At 46.9% G+C, this 18,527-nt stretch overlaps 1 protein-coding gene across 1 annotated transcript in view; it reads left to right on the top strand.

The window, feature by feature from the left end:
• Nucleotides 1-18,527, top strand: part of GARNL3 (GTPase activating Rap/RanGAP domain like 3) — a 141,901-nt gene that overhangs the window by 86,374 nt on the left and 37,000 nt on the right. The window contains exons 8-15 of the mRNA XM_045790907.2: nt 788-851; nt 2,910-2,936; nt 6,871-6,946; nt 7,632-7,730; nt 9,180-9,283; nt 13,103-13,211; nt 15,101-15,146; nt 16,000-16,106. Of these exons, the coding sequence (XP_045646863.1) occupies nt 788-851; nt 2,910-2,936; nt 6,871-6,946; nt 7,632-7,730; nt 9,180-9,283; nt 13,103-13,211; nt 15,101-15,146; nt 16,000-16,106 (632 nt within the window). The remainder of the gene's footprint in view (nt 1-787; nt 852-2,909; nt 2,937-6,870; nt 6,947-7,631; nt 7,731-9,179; nt 9,284-13,102; nt 13,212-15,100; nt 15,147-15,999; nt 16,107-18,527) is intronic.

The raw sequence follows: 18,527 nt of genomic DNA, 5'->3' as shown, positions 1-18,527 counted from the left end.
ACTGGAGTCAGGGAAGTTTAGGTTCAAATCTTGGCTCTACTGCTTACCAGCTTTGTTATCCTAGTTCAATTTCCTCACCTTTAAAATGGGCATAAAATTTTTAAAGTAAATTAATTTAATGGGGATAAAATAGCACTTGCCTCACAGAGACTAAATGAGGTCATCCATGGAAAGCATTTAGCAGGCTGCCCGACATTATGATAAGTATTCTATAAATATTAGCTATTACTGTGTTTACCTTACAAATAATGGGATTCCGAGATGACGGACCTTAGGGATCATGCATTTCAACTCCCTGTTTTACCTCTAGAGGAACTTAGGCTCAAGGAGGTTGACACTCTAACGTGAAAGAACCATCTTGTTAAGGAGGGCCTTTTGCCCTAAATAGCAGAGGAATTGCGAAGGAAGAAACACCAGGTAGTCTTACTTACATTTCATTTTATCCTTAACTGCTACGTAAATGTCAATGAACTACTTTTTTGATAAATAAAAGTAAGAATCTTGGAGGTTAGTCAGGCTGCCTGAAACCCATCCCTCCCTTCCTTTCCTATTAGATGAGTGCCATCCAGGGCCAGTTATATAAATAAAGTACCGTGCAGTTTTGGTTACTCTCATGTACCCATTCATTGAGCACCCTGGGTGATCATTGATCTCCTGTGTGCCGGCCCTGCAGGGAATCCAGCTGTGATTTTTCTAGGCGATATTATTTAGTTTCTCTGAAGCACGGAGACTTGCTCCGTGTTAAGTTTCCACCATGCTGTGGCTCATTCTGTCCTTTCTATTTCAGTGCCATGAACCTGGACAAATTTGAGAAAGGCCCCAGAGAAATTTTTCATCCCGAGATCCAAAAGGTAACAGAATTTTATGTCTCATAATGGTATATATATCGGATCACAGTGTTAGATGAGGACAGACAGACCATCGGTGATTCTTAGCCTCGTATCCGAGCCGAATCAGGATCACCTGCGGGGCTTTGAAAACAATCATCATAAAGCACCATACAGCTGAGATTCCGATTTGTCAGGTGGGGATGGGAATCTGCATTCTTCAGAAGTTTCATGAGTGATTCTGAGGCATAGCCGCAACTGAGAACCACTGAACTCTATGGTCCTTGATCCAGGAACCAAAAGGGTGTATGTTCAGAAGGACCTTACTGGCTTAAAAGCCCATCTTTTTACTGAGTGATGTAGAATTGTGTGGAGTGTGAGGTTTTTTTTTTTTAATAGTAAAGCACAAATTGTGTTTGTTGAGCTGTAACATAGAACACTGCACGGGGTACCGTAGAGAATAGAAGGTATCCAGAATCCATCCGGTTTTCTCAAGACTTACTGCTAAGGGAAAGCGATCTGCCTTGGGAGGAAAAAGTTTAGAGTCATAATCTAGGTAAAGGGCCATCACAAAAATGTCAGCCAAACTTTTGTCTTATTGCTATCGATACAGCTTTGAAATTCTCCCCTTGAAACTTACACGGGCAGTCGTCACGTAGCGCCAGCCATGTGTCGGAGCTGAGTTTCCGGGAGTTGCAGACGCCAGGGCCAGGTGACAGGGAAGAGGCTGGAGAGGCAGGCTGGAGGTCCATCTGGGAGGCAGCAGGGAGCTTGTGGAGTCTCAAAGTGGGGGAGCATCGTGCTTACATCTGCTTTTCAGGGAAATAACTTCAGAGGGAACGAGGAGGATAGATGGGAGCACAAGCAACCTTTGCTTGCATGCCTTTAAAATAGTTAGCTTTTAAAATAAAGTCATCAGTTCTCGGCTTACCCCCAAATACAGAGCGTTGCGAAGTCCCTTATCTTCTGTTTTCATGTAATGTTTAAAATAGCATTTGTACCCTGACTCAACCCCAGGTGGAACTGAGGCCAAAATGGGTGTGTTTGGTTAAACCTTAAGCAATTTGAAGCCATGCGATGCTTAAGAACTAATTCCTGATAGCAAATTGTAAAGCAGCTTAGAATTATAAACATGCCGCTACCAGTGTGCCTTTATTACCTCATCTGTACAAGTTATCATATTCTTAATCCTTCCCTTCTTGGAGCCCGGACGGGACCCCCAGACACAGGCCCTAAAACCCGTGGAGCCCCTGGGATGCTTCTTTCTTCATCCTGCCGCTGAGTGTGGCCCCTCGGCGGACTTCGTGTCTGCCCAGGCATGCCTGTGTGCTTTCCCTCTTCCACGGAATCAACGAGGACCAGGAAGCAGGATATGGCAACCTTCTGCCTCTTTATATCATAACTCTGCCTGTTTTTCACCAAACAAAAGACACCTTCCGCTTTCCCGACATCTGTGTTTTGACTCTCTTTCCCTTAACAAGGGTCTGCCCACGTGCTTTCCCGCCATTCCGGGTGTGCGAGTGTGCACGTGTGTGCGCCCCTCGGTAGCGGTGGCTTCGCTGCTGCCAGCGGCTTTCCGTAGGTGTACCCGAGGAAGCCCTGAGCCACAGGTGTTGGGGAGAGGAGGAAAGAAAAGGTCTCAGATCCAAAAAGTAAACAGAAAATAAACCGCATGATAAAGAAGGCACCTTCCCACCAAGTGGGAGGGTGGCTGGTGCTATTTAAAAAACGTTATTCATCTGTTTCTGGCTGCTATACCGTAGTTACACTTTCCTTGGCCAAAATCTTTCCAGAAGCAATGCGTGAGAAGCTAGCTTTAAATAGATAGAGAAACCTGGGTGTCTGTGTATTTCTTCCAGCTGCTATGCGTCGTCTTTGTTTCCAGGTCGCTGTGCTGTAATGTGACTTTCCTAGATGACCAAGTAGTTTACAGAACTCTGTACAGCAAAACTGGAACACTTTAAGCACTTCTGGGGGGTGAGGGTGGGGAGTGGCATACACAGGAGCTTGGCTTTCACAGAAAGTCAGAATAAAATCATCACTGTTAAGCATGGCCATAACTTTCAAAATTTGGTTTGACAGGACTTACTGGTTCTTGAAGAACAAGAGGTAAGAAATTTTATGAGAAATTTTATGTTCCTGCTACGTTCTTTCTGTGTTTGTAAATGTGCTTCTCCCTTCACCCCGACCATGACCTCTGCTTTCAGTCAAACCCCTACATGGATTTGCTCCCTGAGCTTACTGTCACTGAAAGACTTTACCGACATGTTTTTCAAGGTATATTTCAGGACCTCCTATGCCGCTAGCTAGAGAGATAGAAAAACAAGCTACTTAAATCTGCTTGGAAATATTCAAATTTTAGCCTCGTAATCAGGGTGAGTAATGAGGTTTTAATTTACATTAAGTCAAAGAGAGGGCGTTTGCGCTTTACTAGCACATTCGATTTACTGATGCCATGTTTATATGCACATCTCCATCCCCTGTTGCCCCACTTTTTAAAAATGTATTGGGTTTTCTAAGAACATAACTAACATAGGGAAATAATAGAAATGCTATCGAAGGCAATCTTTTTGCATATCATGCCTCTCAGTAAATGGTCATATCGTTTGTCCAATGGCTCCGGCCAAACTTGGAAAAATCCTTAACACCTCTCTTTGTCTCACACCTAATCCTTCGGCACATCCTGTGATGATTTTTTCAAAATATACCCCTAATTCAAACGTTTCTCGAGGTTTCTACCATGACTGCTCTCAACCCTTGATGCCACCTCATCCTCTCTTGCCCGCACTGTGCATCTCCAACTTTCCGCTTCTACTCTGTTCTGTTTCTTGTGGAGCAGCGCAGTGGTCCTTTTAAATGTCAAGTCAGGTCACCCCTATGTTGCAAGCTGTCATGGCTTCCCATCCCACTCCCAAGTAGAGCCCGGAATCCTGACTGCCCCCCCCCTCCCGCCCCGGGGCCTGCGTGACACAGCCATGCTGCCTCTCCGGTCCTCTCCTCCACACTACCCACATTGACTTGCTAATTCCTCCGCCCGCTCAGGAAGAGCCTGCTGTTCCCACCCCCCTGCTCCTCCCCGGATGTCCTCGGGGTCGCACCCTCTCCTTGATAGTAGGATCTCTGCTCAGACAGGCTGCCCTTGACCGCCCTGCCTCTCACCCTCTGCCCTGCACACTGGCTTGTGTTTCTTCTTGACACTTGTGTTTTCGTTGACTGGCTCTGTATCTGTTGCCCTCCCGAGAATGTGAGCAGCATGAGAGCAGGGGGGGGGGCTTATTCAGTTTATTCCCGGCTGTATCCCTCGATCCTAGAGCAGTGCAGAGAGAGGGCACAAAGGAAGTATCTGGTGGTTGAATAAGTGGATGATGTACTGATTGAATGAATTGTGAAAACTAATGATGCCACTGAAAAGAATGAGGTGGACCTTCATTTACTGGCATGGAAAGTTTTCCACGACGTAACATTCCGGGGGGTGGAGGTGGGAGCAATTCACAGGGCAATACCTACAGTATATTCCCAGTTGTTTTGGTAAACACACATGTGTATATTCAGTCATTTACTCATTCATTCATTGATTCCACAAATCTTTCCTGAGCTCCTACCATGTGCTGTTTGCGGCATTGGGAATACATCGACGAGCAAGACAAGGTCCCTTCGTGGAGCTTACAATCTAGGGGGGCAAGACAAACCACACAGATGAGCAGACATAAACCCGGTAACACGGATAGCCCCAAGAGCTGGGAGGAAAATAAGGTAGGCGACACAGGAAGGAGTAGGTTTTTGACATCGAAAAAGGAGGTTTGTCTGAGGCAGTGACATCTCAGCCGATTCCCAAACACGTCGATGGACATGCAAAGGAGCTGAAATAACGTGCCCCAGGTTGTTGGCGGGAGTTACTTTGTGCAAGGCAGCGGGGGTGTAGGGTGGGCTGCTGCGGAGCGGCGGCAAACAGAGACATCCCCGATTTTATCTGTATGTTATCCACTTAGGAATCACGCTTGTGGCGACAGATTTCATGAACTCCATGTATGATTTGTAGAAGGCAAAAAATGGAAGTAAGACACATTTCTGACAGACATTTGAAAAATACAGAAATGCGCTTGGGCGCCTGGGTGGCTCAGTCAGCTAAGCATCCAACTCTTGGTTTCAGCTCAGGTCATGATCTCAGGGTCCTGGGATCGAGCCCCACATCAGGCTCCCTGCTCATTGGGGAGCCTGCTTCTCCCTGTCCCTCTACCTGCTGCTCCCCCTGCTTGTGCGTGCACGTTCTCTCTCTCTCTCTGTCAAATAAATAATCTTTTTTTTTTTTAAGATTTTATTTATTTATTCGACAGAGATAGAGACAGCCAGCGAGAGAGGGAACACAGGCAGGGGGAGTGGGAGAGGAAGAAGCAGGCTCATAGCAGAGGAGCCTGATGTGGGGCTCGATCCCAGAACTCCGGGATCACGCCCTGAGCCGAAGGCAGACGCTTAACCGCTGTGCCACCCAGGAGCCCCTCCAAATAAATAATCTTTAAAAAAAAGAAAAAGAATTACAGAGTATGGATAGTGCTAAGAAAATAAAGGGCTATGGCAGAGAGTAACAGTGGGGGAGGATGACTTTCTGTGGGAAGTCAGGGAAGGCCTCTCTGGAAACGGCCGTTTGAGCTGAGGCCTGCGTGATGGGAAAGAGTCCACCATAGAGGCAGCTGTGGAGGGGTCCCAGGTAAGGGCTCGGCCTGGACCCATTCTCCCTGTGTGCTCTCTAGATAGAAAACCACTCTTGCTGATGGGTGTGCATCTGTCTCTCAGGTGTGTTGGGGACAGAAAAATGCTTAGAAGCAAAGGCTTGGACCCCTGGATTTTCAGAGTCTCAATTCTCCCAGATCCAGCTGTCCTGAATCCCAGCATTCTGTCTTGACTGCCCGCGCCCAGCCTATGACGCAATGGCCAATGCTTTAATCACCTTTGTTCCTAGCCTACCCCTTGATTGACCACTAAGACTTCCCCCATTTAGTGCTGCATCAGATGGCCTTGCAAAAGTTGATTCTCTTCAACCTCAGGTTTTATTTTATTATGAAATACTTCAGATATACAAAAAAATGGAGAATAATATTATGAAGACCTATAAACTGGTTATCCAGCTTAAGGAAAAAAATATTGAAAGTACTGTTGAGCTACCTAATATCTTTCCTCTCTCTTCCTACAGAACCTATCATCTTGCATTTGGTATTTATTATCCCCACAGGAGCAGATTTTAATCCAGTGTTTAAAGTCGAGGGTAGGGGCGCCTGGGTGGCTCAGTCGTTAAGCGTCTGCCTTCGGCTCAGGTCATGATCCCGGGGTCCTGGGATTGAGCCCTGCATCGGGCTCCCTGCTCAGCGGGAAGCCTGCTTCTCCCTCTCCCACTCCCCCTGCTTGTGTTCCCTCTCTCACTGGCTGTCTCTCTCTCTGTCAAATAAATAAAATCTTAAAAAAAAAATAAAAAGTAAAGTCAAGGGTAGTAGAGTGAACATTTGTACTAGCTACTTCTTGATTTTCTTCCCTCTCCCCCACACATCTGTTTTGTGACTTCTTGAGATTAAATATCTTTAAGAATTGGAGAAAACAGGCTTTTAGAATAAATTGCCTACATTTTCCATGTCTGTTGCTAAGACCCCACAGGATATCAGCTGAAGATTGTTGTGTTCAGTTTTGAATTATACTGAGCTCTCCTGTGTTAACTGATCAGAACATGGCACCAGACCTGTGCGCTCCTGCTGGCTCTTTGAGCGGTGGTTTGCCACAGAATGGACCCGGCATCCTGCAGAAGCCGTTAGTAATGAAGTTACAAATTAATTAACTCACACAAAAACAAAGAGTTTCAACCGTAAGCTATCAAAACCTATAGAAATAAAGGAATGATCTTGTTAATATTGGTCAAAGTTGAGACGGAGGAGAGGAAATGATGCCTCAAATGTCCATCCTGGTCCCTGAGGTTTTTCTAACGAACAGCACACCTTGTAACTGTATATGTTCTGATGATAAAGTTTACATTCAACACCTTTTGTTGTCTTCTTGTAAGGGCTCTGTGAATTTCAAGTTTGGGGTTCTCTTTGCCAAAGACGGGCAGCTCACAGATGATGAGATGCTCAGTAATGGTAAGTGTCCCCTAATTTGTGCTGACACCCTGTTCTGCCTCGTTGCTGTTTTGACGGTCCAAACGGAACTTACCTGTTGAGTCGGAGTCCTTAACACAAAGAAACAGCCAGTTGCTCTATGGGATTGTACAGTAAATTTTCGAGTAAACTTTGTAGGGCAGATGTTGCCCAGTTTCACTCCTTCAACAAATATTTATTGGTCACCAAACTTGTACCAGGCACTGGCGCCAGAGAGGGAGTCTAACCGGATAATAACGTGGGATGTGAAGAATTCAGTTCTACATCCTAGTCCCGGTAGCGGAGGAAGGTCTTTCTCTGATTTTTATGGTTGGGAGAATGATCAAATGGTGCCGTTTTCCTGTTCTTGCACCTTTCACGTTAGATATGTTCATTATCAATAGAAGCAGTAACAGTGTTTTCGTTCAGCAGTACTAAACCCTTGTGATCCCAGTGTGGCAGCAGGAAGGTGGGTCAGTCTGGTTCTGTGCTTGTCCTGTCCTCGGAGTCCTGGGAACCGTGGCATCTCCTGCGTGGTCTCCGGGAAGGAAGCGTGACCTCTCTGTTCTGTTCGCCCACCACACACATCTACAGAGCCTCCTCGCTCATGTTCGAGGGATTGCAGTGCAGTTAGGAAATGAAGACGTGCTGATTCTGTACTTTCTTCACACTTTACCTCTTCCTACAGAAATTGGAAGTGACGCTTTTCAAAAATTTTTAAATCTTCTGGGTGACAAAATCACCCTAAAGGGCTGGACAGGCTACCGCGGCGGTCTGGACACCAAAAGTAAGCTCGCTTCCCGATCTCTTCTGTTGTCATTTGTATAACTTCTAGCAGCCGGTCTGATCTGTATTTGGATTTAAACCCAAGCTGGGGGCAGGGATGGACTGGGAGGGATGAGAAGGGCTTCACACCCAGTCTGATGCAGGGTGGCTGGGCACATTTGGGGGCTCCATTGAGTTTTGCAAGACCAAGTCAGCGCTCCCAGTCCCTCGGTGTGGCAGACCATGGTCTGCCCGTGAATACTTACTGTCGAGCGCCTCTGTGTGCCGGGGCTGTGCGAGGCTCCCGGGACGTAGCAGCGGATAAACCACCATGGTCCCTGCCTTTCTAGGAGCTTATAGTCCAGGGGATAGCACAGACATTACACAGATAATTACCAAATACCTTAGTAACTTGGAGAAACAACAACAACAACAAAAGTACAGAGTGCCATGGGAGCGTTTTGTCTAATCTGGGGGATAAGAGAAGGCTTCCCCGAGGGAATGATGAGAAACAGTAATCGGAGTCCTGAGGGGGGAAGAGAATTCTAAGTGAGAGAACATTTATGAAGTCCCTGAGTCGGGAGAGAACCTGATATGTTCTAGAAACTAAGAGAACATCTTTATGGCAGAGGGACCGGAGAAGAGAAAGGGGCAATCCCACAAGGAGTTTGAGATCACATGAATAATTTTGGATTTTATGGCAAATGGAATCGGATGTCATGAACGGATTTAAGTAGCAGTGTGGTGGGATGAGATTGCACCTTGGAGCCGAACTTGCTAGCCGCAGTGTGGGGAACGGTCCAGCAAGGTGCATGAGCACGTGGTGAGCTTGCAAGGCTTGCAAGGTCACCAGCCCCATTGCCAATACTCAGCCTCTCTGTCACCGTCACAACCACCATCCACTGACCCCCGCTCTGGCCGGGCACCCTGCCAAGCACTTTACAAATAGAATCTTGTACACATCCCTAGGAGTTAGATACTAATTTTATCCCCATTTTCAAATTAAGAAACTGAGGCTCCAAGAAAGGTGTGGTGACTCGTCAAAAGGTCTGCCTCACTCCAGAGCCCATGCGTTCAGCCGCCATACCACCTGCCAGGGAGCGTACTTGCTTTGTTTTATGGACATGATAATTATTTGGACGTCATCTTGTGTTAATTTTGTCCTGTACACCAGGAATACCTGGAAGGCAAGGAATTCGAGAGCATTCTCCTTTTTAGCCCAGCCTTCTATGTGAATCAGATAGCAAGCGAGCTCAGAGCGGGGAGGAAGAGGGCTCTCCATGTGGGCAGGAGCCTTGTATCAGTTGGAAAGTGAGCCATTCCGTGGTTTCCGCTCAGGTGGATAATCCAGAATGATCTTTGGGAATGTACTAACTGTATGCTGTATTCACCTAGCCTGCAAATAAAGCCTTTATTTCCTCAGAGTCTCAGAATTCTCTGCACCTACTAAATGCGTGTTTGTATCTTCCAGATGACACCACAGGGATACAGTCAGTTTATACTGTATACCAAGGGCATGAGATCATGTTCCACGTTTCCACCATGTTGCCATATTCCAAAGAGAACAAACAGCAGGTACGTGTGAACACAGGCTCTTTGAGAAGATGCAAACCGTCAAATAGTGACCGAAATGTGGAGAAAACATTGTCGCTCTGATTTCATAGGATTAGAAACTGTGTGTGTTCGTATACGAGCTGAACCTCGGGTACCAATGTAGGGATATCGTTTACAGTCTGTATATCTGGACTCTCAGCAGCCTCGGGAAGAACCATCCTCATGGATGCTGTCCCCTTAGATAAAGGATCGGCGATAACAGTGCCCATGCGTGGCTGTGTGTGAACGTGTGTACATATTTGCATGCGTGAGTGTGGTTTTATAAACTCAAGAAACTGCTTTGCATGGGTGTTGCCTTCGCTGTGTGACTTCTCCCCATGTGCCTGGTATCTCACCAGAGACTCCCCAGGAATTGAAATAAGCAGACCGTGAGCGATGGTTGGCAGGCATGTTTCAGGTGAACGCAGGTGGTTAACGCCTGCTGTGTCCTCACGCGCCGTGTCATGTTGGGGGAAAACCTACCTGAGACACTCCTCACTTACCCCAGAGACTGGCCATTTCCAGGAGAAAACTTTCCAACTTGTGGGAATTCAGACCTAACAAAGATACATGCTGCTGGTTTTTGAAGGATTGGGGGGGGGTTCCACTTAACTTTTTATTAGTTTCTTATCCCTTTTTTATACATTGAAGGCATCTGTTTGAATAAATACCACAAACATGAATGGACAGTGGGCCAGCAAAGATTTGCGAGAAACGGGAACCTAAAGAGGGAACGTGAGGGGCCAAGAAGGCTTTTTCTCTGAGCACCCTATAATTCTTATTTCAATAAGACTTCGGTAAGGGGGAAGGACACAATGCCGACCAGCGCGCTAAGATGCGGCGTTCCAGTCGTGAGAGATCAAGGTGCTTCGGGGATGTGGCAGGGAGGGGCAGGAGAAGGTGGCCCCGTTGGACGGTTCGGGGCCTGGAGTATGGAGTTGGCGGGTTTGTCCTGCAGGCAGTGGGGACCCACCGGAGTCTGTAAGCTTGTTCTGGTTGTAGAGAGCTCGCTCTGGGAAAAGTCAGGTGGAAACAGGAGGTGCCCCGGCCCAGGAAGACTGCTTAGTGGCTGAGGTCACTTCCTGCAAGGCGTCCTCCTTTGCACGGCAGAGACCACCTAAATTACCACAGGAGCTGGATCTCTTGGGATCTTAGGATCATGGGCAGAAGAGGGGCCGAGCTGACCTTCCCAGTCATCATAAATGGTATTGACCCCTTACAGCTCAACAGTAACATCACAGAACTTCCACGGAAATGTTTTACAATCCTCCTCCTCCTCCCACTCCGACCTTTTCAGCCCTGTACAATCACCAAAACTGCCCATGTCTCGTGACAGATGGGGCATTAGCCAGAGAGGCAGGAGGAAAGAATGTGACAGCTCAACCTTTGCCCAACTCCGAAGTCGTTAACCTTATCTCTTTGAGGGGCTGTCCGTTTGTTAAGGTCAGCAGTGAAACGTCCCCCGATGGACCCTGGTGTTCTTAACATCTTGGGTGTCTCTGTGTGTAGCGCTTGGGCCCTCCGCTGGCCCGGCACCGGCTGTCTCTGTCACCGGGAGATCGTTCAGGTGGGCAGAGAGACAAACGCAGGACGCTAGTGAACCTTCAGTGTCCCCGGCAGGGCAGAGCAGAGAAGGACCCCTGACCGTGAGCCCCTCTCCGTACCTCGGGGCTCAGCGTAACAGACAGAAAGACAGAGGCCAGCCTGGCTCATAAAATCTTGGTGCTCATTGACCTCCTAACATCTAGAACATGAGTGGAACGGTCTGAGCCATATCCCAAATCTGACATAAAGAAGCCAATTCTCACAGAGTTTGTAGGCTCCACCTCTCTTCTCTGTCGCTGAACCAAACCTTAATGGGGGGGGGGGGTGTTGATATATGCCTCTCTGGGACCTCACCTTCCTCCAAACACCCTGTGATGTCCCCCCCGATTAACATCGCCTGTCCCCCAGCTCCAGGGCCTGAGGGCGGCATCTAGTACCGGGTGAAAGCACAGTCTCTGGGAACCGCCTGTCTGGGCCCAGTTCTAGCTCGGCCAGAACTAGCTCTACGATCTTGGCGCACGTGGGGGAGCTTTGCCTGGCCCAGGGCACGGTTCTTGGCCCTCTCGTCTCCCCCTCCTACCCATTCATTCCCTCAGTGATCTCCCCCTGTCTCAGGGCTTTAGAGAGCTTTTCTATGCCACCTAAATTTCCTTGTCCGGCCAGACCTCCCTCCAGAAGTCCAGACCCAGGTGTGCAGCCTTCCTCTCAACACCTTCCTGGGCTAGACACCTCAAGCCTAACAGGTCCAAAACTGAACTCCGACTCTCCTGCGGAGTTTCTTATCTCAGAGGAATTGCTGGGTCATGTGGTAGCCCTGTGTTTAAATGTTTGGGGAGCCAGCATACCCTTCTCCACAGCAGCCGCCCCATTCTGCATTCCCACCAGCCACGCGTGAGAGTTCCACTTTCCCCACATCCTCGACAGCACTTGTTATTACCGGGCTTTTTGTATTTTCATGGTTTTGTTTTATTTTGGAATAGCTCTCCTAATGGGTGTGAAGTGGCGGCTCACTGCGGCTTTGATCAGCAGTTTGGAGCATCTTTTCATGCATTTATCACATCGTCTTTGGAGAAATGTTTATTCACCTCCGGTGCCCGTGTTTTAATCAGGTTACTTGGCTTGTTGTTGTTGAGTTGCAGCCGCGCTTTAGATATTCTGGGTATGACCCCTTATCAGATACGTGGTCTGCAAAGTCCTTCTCCCGTTCTTGTCAGTAGTGCCCTTTAATGCACAAAAGCTTTCAGTCTTGAGGTAGTCCAGTTTATCTCATTTTTCCTTTTGCTGGGGGTGCTTTCGGTGTCGCAGCTAAGAAGTCAGTGCCAAAAATAGTGACTTTCTGAGTTAAGTTGAATTGAAGTTATTAGAACATCTCTACACCTTCATTTCTGCATTTGCATTTGCAAAAAGGGAATAATATCGAGTATGAATCAGACAGGGATCCTGTTCTCCGGGGGCTTACAGTCTAGAAGAGGGGACACATCGGGGATCCACGGACAGTGAATCATTCTGTTTGGCCAGTTAAGCAAAGGTCTCGGACAGGGCTTGGCAAACCATGGAGCGTGGGCTAAATCTCACATACTGCCTGTTTTGTTAAAGAAAGTGTTATTGGAACACAGCCACACCTAGCCATTTATGTATTGCCCGTAGCTGCTTTTGTACGATGACAGCAGAACTCCTGGTTGTAAACCAGCAGTATGCTCTGCAAAGCTGAAACTAGGTACTGTCTGGCCCTGCAGAGAAAAAAATGTGCTGACCACAGATCTAGGAGATCATTTTTGAAAGGTCAGCTGAGGTCAGATTAGGTAAGCCCATTGTCCTCACCAAGCGCATCTTTCAGAACCAGCTAAGGCCTTTATAAACATATTCATGTTTGAGCCCCATCCCCAGGGAATTCTGACGCAATGCCTCTTGTCTGGGGGCCTTGAATGCCAGGCTAGGGAGATGAAGTCAGAGTGAAGGTGGACACAATTAGAACAGCAAAATGGGAGAAAGTGGAGGCAAGGAGGCGAGTTAGGAGGCTGCTGCAGAAGGGGAGACAAGAGGAGACGCAGATCTGCATTGGGCAGGGAGCGGAGGAGATGGATAGGAGAGCCCGGACGTGGGGCTGGTAAAACACGGGAGGTAAGAAGTCTAAGATGGCGGAAGTATAGGGCTCCGTGATCATCGTGGTTTGCCGTATTGTGGTAGTGTTTTAACCCTGTGAATCTGCCGTGTTTGAGTGACCTCCTTGGTGATGTTACTTATGCTTACGTCCAGGTGGAGAGGAAGCGCCACATTGGAAATGACATCGTCACCATTGTGTTCCAGGAGGGAGAGGAGCCTTCTCCTGCCTTTAAGCCTTCCATGATCCGCTCCCACTTTACACGTATCCTGGACCTTTGTGAATGAGTTTAGTGAGCTGTTGGTCAGCCTCATGGCACTAAAACGACTCTCAGCACAAATCTGACAGTTGACTTGCTTGTCGTAGTTGTTTTGCATTGCTAGATTTTTAGAGCCACCATTCGGGATTTTTCCCTTGGGGTAATTCTGCCCCCATCTTTCTCCATCCATTGGAATAATGGATGGATTCATTCTTAGAGAATTCTTGGCTTCTAGAATATCTTTCCTTTCCTTGGGTAGTCTTTGAAGTAAGGGAAACTCCCTACGATCCATCAGTAGTAAATGAACTAGAATCATAGGTAGTGAACCCTCTGAGAAATCTACTTTAAATAAAAATTTGAATTGAACTGAAGTTATTAGAATTCAGTTAAATTTAGTTAAATAAAAATTTGCCAGTTAAAATAAAGAGCCAAAATAATGTTTCTTTGTTGATTCTAAACCCTGGAGATAACTAGTGCATTCCCACCTCCTGAAATTTAAGAGATGATGGAATCAATCATATTTCTATTCGCTTTTCCTTCTGCTTAGCTTATACTGCTGGCAGAGTCCTGCTGAAATTCTCTGTAATGTCCAAGCTCAGCTCAGTCAGATAGACCCAGGACATGAGCTTGGCCAGCCCAACAGACGCCATCATGGCCCTGTTGCTTTGGGTCACGGGCCACAACATGAGACCCAAAGGTGGTACTTCCGCAGGTTGTACATAGTAAATGAAATTCAGCTAATAGGCATTTTCAGAATAAGTTCTGGTCTAGCTATTCATGTTCCCTGGAGACTCCAGTAAAAATGTTGGGAGAAGGACCACTGTGACCTGTCGCATCTGGAAGTAGATGGCTCTGCATGATTTGACTTGTTTACTATAACCTAACAATACAGTGTGTAAGTTTTGAAAAGCGGGGAACGGCCACATTTCTTCCAGGAGAGCAGGGAAGAAAACACAGATGCACCTACCCTTCAATGATAGTGGTTTTTGCTGCCATCCCTGCTCGTCAAGTGATATCTTGTTCCATTCACTGGGATTTAGGGCCACTATTTCCCCTTTCCTGCAGCAGTTGTACTTGTAAAATAGAAGTTTTCTCCAGGTACCATGCAGGGGGGCGAGGGAGGTGGCTCTTTAAGCGACCAAGAGGTAGTCATCATTTTTAGAATTTCCTTGCGTTGTAACTTCTAGATTTGGGGCTTGACACATTTGTTTCTGGAAAGGGGCAGGCAGAGAGTTAATGCAGATTCTTTCCTCTGAGTCCAGGAATGGAAACGCTTTGAGGGACCGATGGCCTTTTAGCCCTAGCAGAGGAAAGCCGAGGGTGGGAGCTGGCAGGGGAGGAGGCGGAACAGGAGCAAGAAAGCTGGACAAAGCATGGAACCATTTTAGACTCCGCGCACCTGACACGAGACAAGGAGATTCTGCTGAGAGGCTGCCACCAGCCGCATTGGTTTGTTTTGGTTTGTTTTGTCCATCAAAGCCAGAAGGTGAGGGGAAGGTGTGCGGTGGAAACATTTAAATTGCTTTTATTTTCAAACTGGGTGAGAGGAAATGTATGTCTAATTTCATATTGGGATGTTTTGTATTTGCAAGCAAAGGAATTGCTCTCTTTGCTTTCTTGGCTGCTTACCTGCAAAATAGCCGTATTTATATTGCTTTTCTGACAGACTGAGAGACTAAACTCTTTTCCCAAAGGATGAGCACATAGAGTTGAGCTTCTGTCTTCCTGAGCGGACTCTTTTAAAGACGTCAAGGCTCTATTTCAACCTAAGAGTGACAGATGCCCTGAGCACAACGTGCAGGTCTGGGATGATTCCGCACAAGGGCGTTCAAGGCACAAGCCATTGACAGTGAGCGTTGGGGTTGTTGATTAATTTCCTTAACCATCACCACAGATATTTTTGCCTTAGTGAGGTATGATCAACAAAATGACAATTACAGGTAGGTGATGACTTCCTCTCAGTTGCTTGTTCTCATTCTCACGTTTACTTGTGAATTTGGCATTCATTTGATGACTCTGGATGCACGTGTTTGTTGACCAGTTCGACAAGAGTGTCCTCACCCAGTAGAACTTTCTTCAAAGCCGTCATCTCTTTGGGAAAAGCTTGTTCCATATAGTGTTTCCCTGTGCAACAGACCCAAGGGTCAGTGTCAGTTTGGAATTGTATTATACTCTAAAATGGGCACAAATTTGCCATATTTGGTCTTGACTAGAGTACCCCCTTTCCTAGGCTACGTCCTGGCCCATGTATCCCTCTGTTCTCAAAAATGAATCTGTTAAAAGGGTATCATGATGTTGTGAAAAGAGCATGAACTTTGAGCCAAAAAGATTTGGGTTGGAATCCCAGCCCTGTCACTTATTAACTTTGTGGTTTTGAAAAGAAAAAAGTTTACTTCTCAGAGTTGCAGACCTCATCCATAGGACAGAATGAAGGTAATGCTACTACCTGGGCAGGTTGATGAGAATTGGTTGATGCTATGTCTTAAAATACCAAGTATGCTGCCTGGTATACGCAGGGTGCTCAATGGTGGCCTTTGCTATTATTCCCAGGGTTCCTGACCTTGCCCACAGCTTGGTAGGTTGGACCAAGAAGGATGCAGAAAGACTTAACCTCTACCCTAACGCTCATGGGAGAGCTGCATAGTGGCTGAGCCTCTGGCAGCCTAGAGACGGCACTCCTCCTATGGAATGAATATTCTTGACATATCACATAGGCAACTGAACAATTTTAAGGTCTGAATATTAGTGATCTTTGAAGAAAAACCAAATAATTCTGAAATGTTCTCTACATAGGCTGAAAATATTTTCAGAAGAAAGCGTACCACTCTTTGGCCCCCCCTTACCATCCCCACCGGTGTTTACAGACCACCAGGAATTCAGGGACTTTTTGCTAGTGAAATGTAAGTTTCTATTTTGAAATTTTTTGCAACTTGTTCTACATCAGAATACATTTCTTCAGATTCTTGGAGGATGCCGTATAAGAAAAATCTCATCGTTTAAGCATTGATCCCATTCCACGTTCTGTTAATTCTTCATGTGAAATATGCAGTTTTCTGGTTGTTTATGTAGGTCTGCTCCTGTGTCCCAGTCTGTACCTACTACGCTGCCCACCTGCCTTGAAGTTTATCTACTCTCACCTGCTCATGATACAGGGGGCCTCAAATTTGCCTTGCTGCCCAGGGTTCTGCTATAGCCATTTCTGAATCTCTGGCTATGTGTGTATCTGTGTCTTTGTCGGAGAGTGGGAAGCAGGTGGGACAAAGGGTGGTTATGTGGGTATGTACTTAGGGAAAGGGGAGTTGTTAGCTACTGTGGGGGGAGGAGGAGAAGACAGACCAACAGAGAGAATATGGGTGTGACAGTGCAGAACCTGACCATCCAGGCTTCGCCAGCTGGTGAGTATACATTTTAGCTCCACCAGTAATACCCAAATACCTGACCCTGTGCCCCCATCTTCTGAACCACAAGAGCTTGGCTGCATCCCTCCCCAGAGCAGCCCTTGGTTATTACAGCTGCAAGTTCAGCTTGCAAACCCCATTCAGGAGCATGCGCCCGGTGCTACCAGATAGTCCAAGTTTTCCAAACAAGACAGAGATCCGAAATTGTATGTGAAATTGCCTGTATCTTAAAATGGGGGGGGGGAGGTTCAAGTGTTTCATTCCAGAGGATCAGGTGAAGAACAAGAAACAGACCTGAAACAAAGAGCCAGCAACAGAGAGCCGGTTTAGCAGCTAGAAATGGGGAGGGTCTTGGAAGTGGTGGGGGCAGGGGTCCGGAAGTAAGCAGTCTTTGCAGAGAGCCTATAGCAGGGAAGTGGCCCCTGCAGGCATGGAGTCCTTGAATCACGATTAAAGCCGACTCACAACCTCAGAACCCAGCCTCCTAGTGTACCTGCTGATTTAAATGGAGCCAGTCAGCAGAGGACTTGGAGCAGCCCCCCCCCACCCCCGGACGCTTGGGTGGAATGAAGCGAAGGCTCGATCTACAGTTGAAAACATGAACAGTCAATATAGTGGAAGAACCCAGGCTATGGGCTGTGAAGAGGGGGTGTTGAAGGGATGGAGCTTGGGGCCAGGATGGACCAGGAGGGGTTGCTGGACTGAGAGAAAAGGTAGAAGCCAAGGGATCCAAAGTGTCTTTGAATTCAAAGTGGATGCAGCAGGAGGGAGGAAGAAGGCCAAGCAGGAAACTCCACGATAACAGGAAATGGCATTCCAACTAAATTTTTGACCTTTCCCCCTTATTTGGCTGAAACGGGTCATTTTAAAGGATCCCCCCCTCCCCCCCGCGCCCTGGAGTACTAAGGAGAAAATATCCTCAAACAAAAAATTCCCAGTCACAGAATTAGAGAAGATAGTAGGCATGCCTTAAAGGCATGCAGTTGAAATTCCTGAAGAGATGTCTTGCCACAAACAAGCCCAGTTTGCCCCCAGCACTCAGATCCTATCTAGGAAATGCCTGAGCCCAAGAAGTTCATTTTTCAGTCTGTGAGCACTGTCCTTCCTTTGGCCCTTCCTGTGAGCAGAGTAACAGTTCATATTTATTCCGTTTGATATGCCTGCTATGGTACCAACTCTTTGTATGTATTACATCATTTAAATTCTTACAATGACCGTATAAGGAGATATGGTTATATCCATTTTACAGAGTGAAAAATGAGGCCCCAAGAAGCTAAATAATTTACTTAAGAGTGTGTGGCAGCGCAGCTGGGGTTCAAACCCTTGACTTCAAGCTCCAAACCCCTAAGGCCCACTTTCTGTCCCGTGCTCTAATGTGGAGCTGCACAGTCCACTTTACTGACTCTTGGTGTCTGCAGTCCACTAACCACCAGCTTTTTTTTTTCCAGAAGAAACTTCCATTAGGGTAAGGATCCTAGTACTTTGTTAGGCAATTGTTACTTTTCTTAACAAAATGTAACGAATATATGTTTAATCCTGTTGACTGGCATCCTGGTAGTTTGGCCCATGTGTTGGAGGGGTGTGTTTAGATGGTTGGGTAGGTGGGTGGATGGATGGATGGATGGATGGATGGATGGATGGATGGATGGGAGGAAGGAATGGTGGATGGGGTCAGGTTGGGTATGTACTGGGTCTTCAAGTAATTAGATATACCCTCTGCTCGGGAAGCTTACAGTCCAACAGGAAAGGTAAGACAGGTATACCTGTGGACTCTGGGTTTGTATAGAGAAATTTAGAGAGTTTTTAAGCATTATTCCATGAAGGAAAGGTCTTGTCACTGGTAATACCAGTATTAGGGAAGTGGATAGCATTCACTGTGGGGAGTTTCCTTGAGAAGGACATCCTTCAATAGCATGTTAATTT

Source organism: Ursus americanus, chromosome 18 (assembly GCF_024610735.1).
Source record: "Ursus americanus isolate L20-20 chromosome 18, mUrsAme1.1.p, whole genome shotgun sequence".
Lineage (NCBI taxonomy): Eukaryota > Metazoa > Chordata > Mammalia > Carnivora > Ursidae > Ursus > Ursus americanus.
The sequence above is the reverse complement of the archived record's forward strand: the minus strand, read 5'-3'. Positions and strand labels throughout refer to the sequence as shown.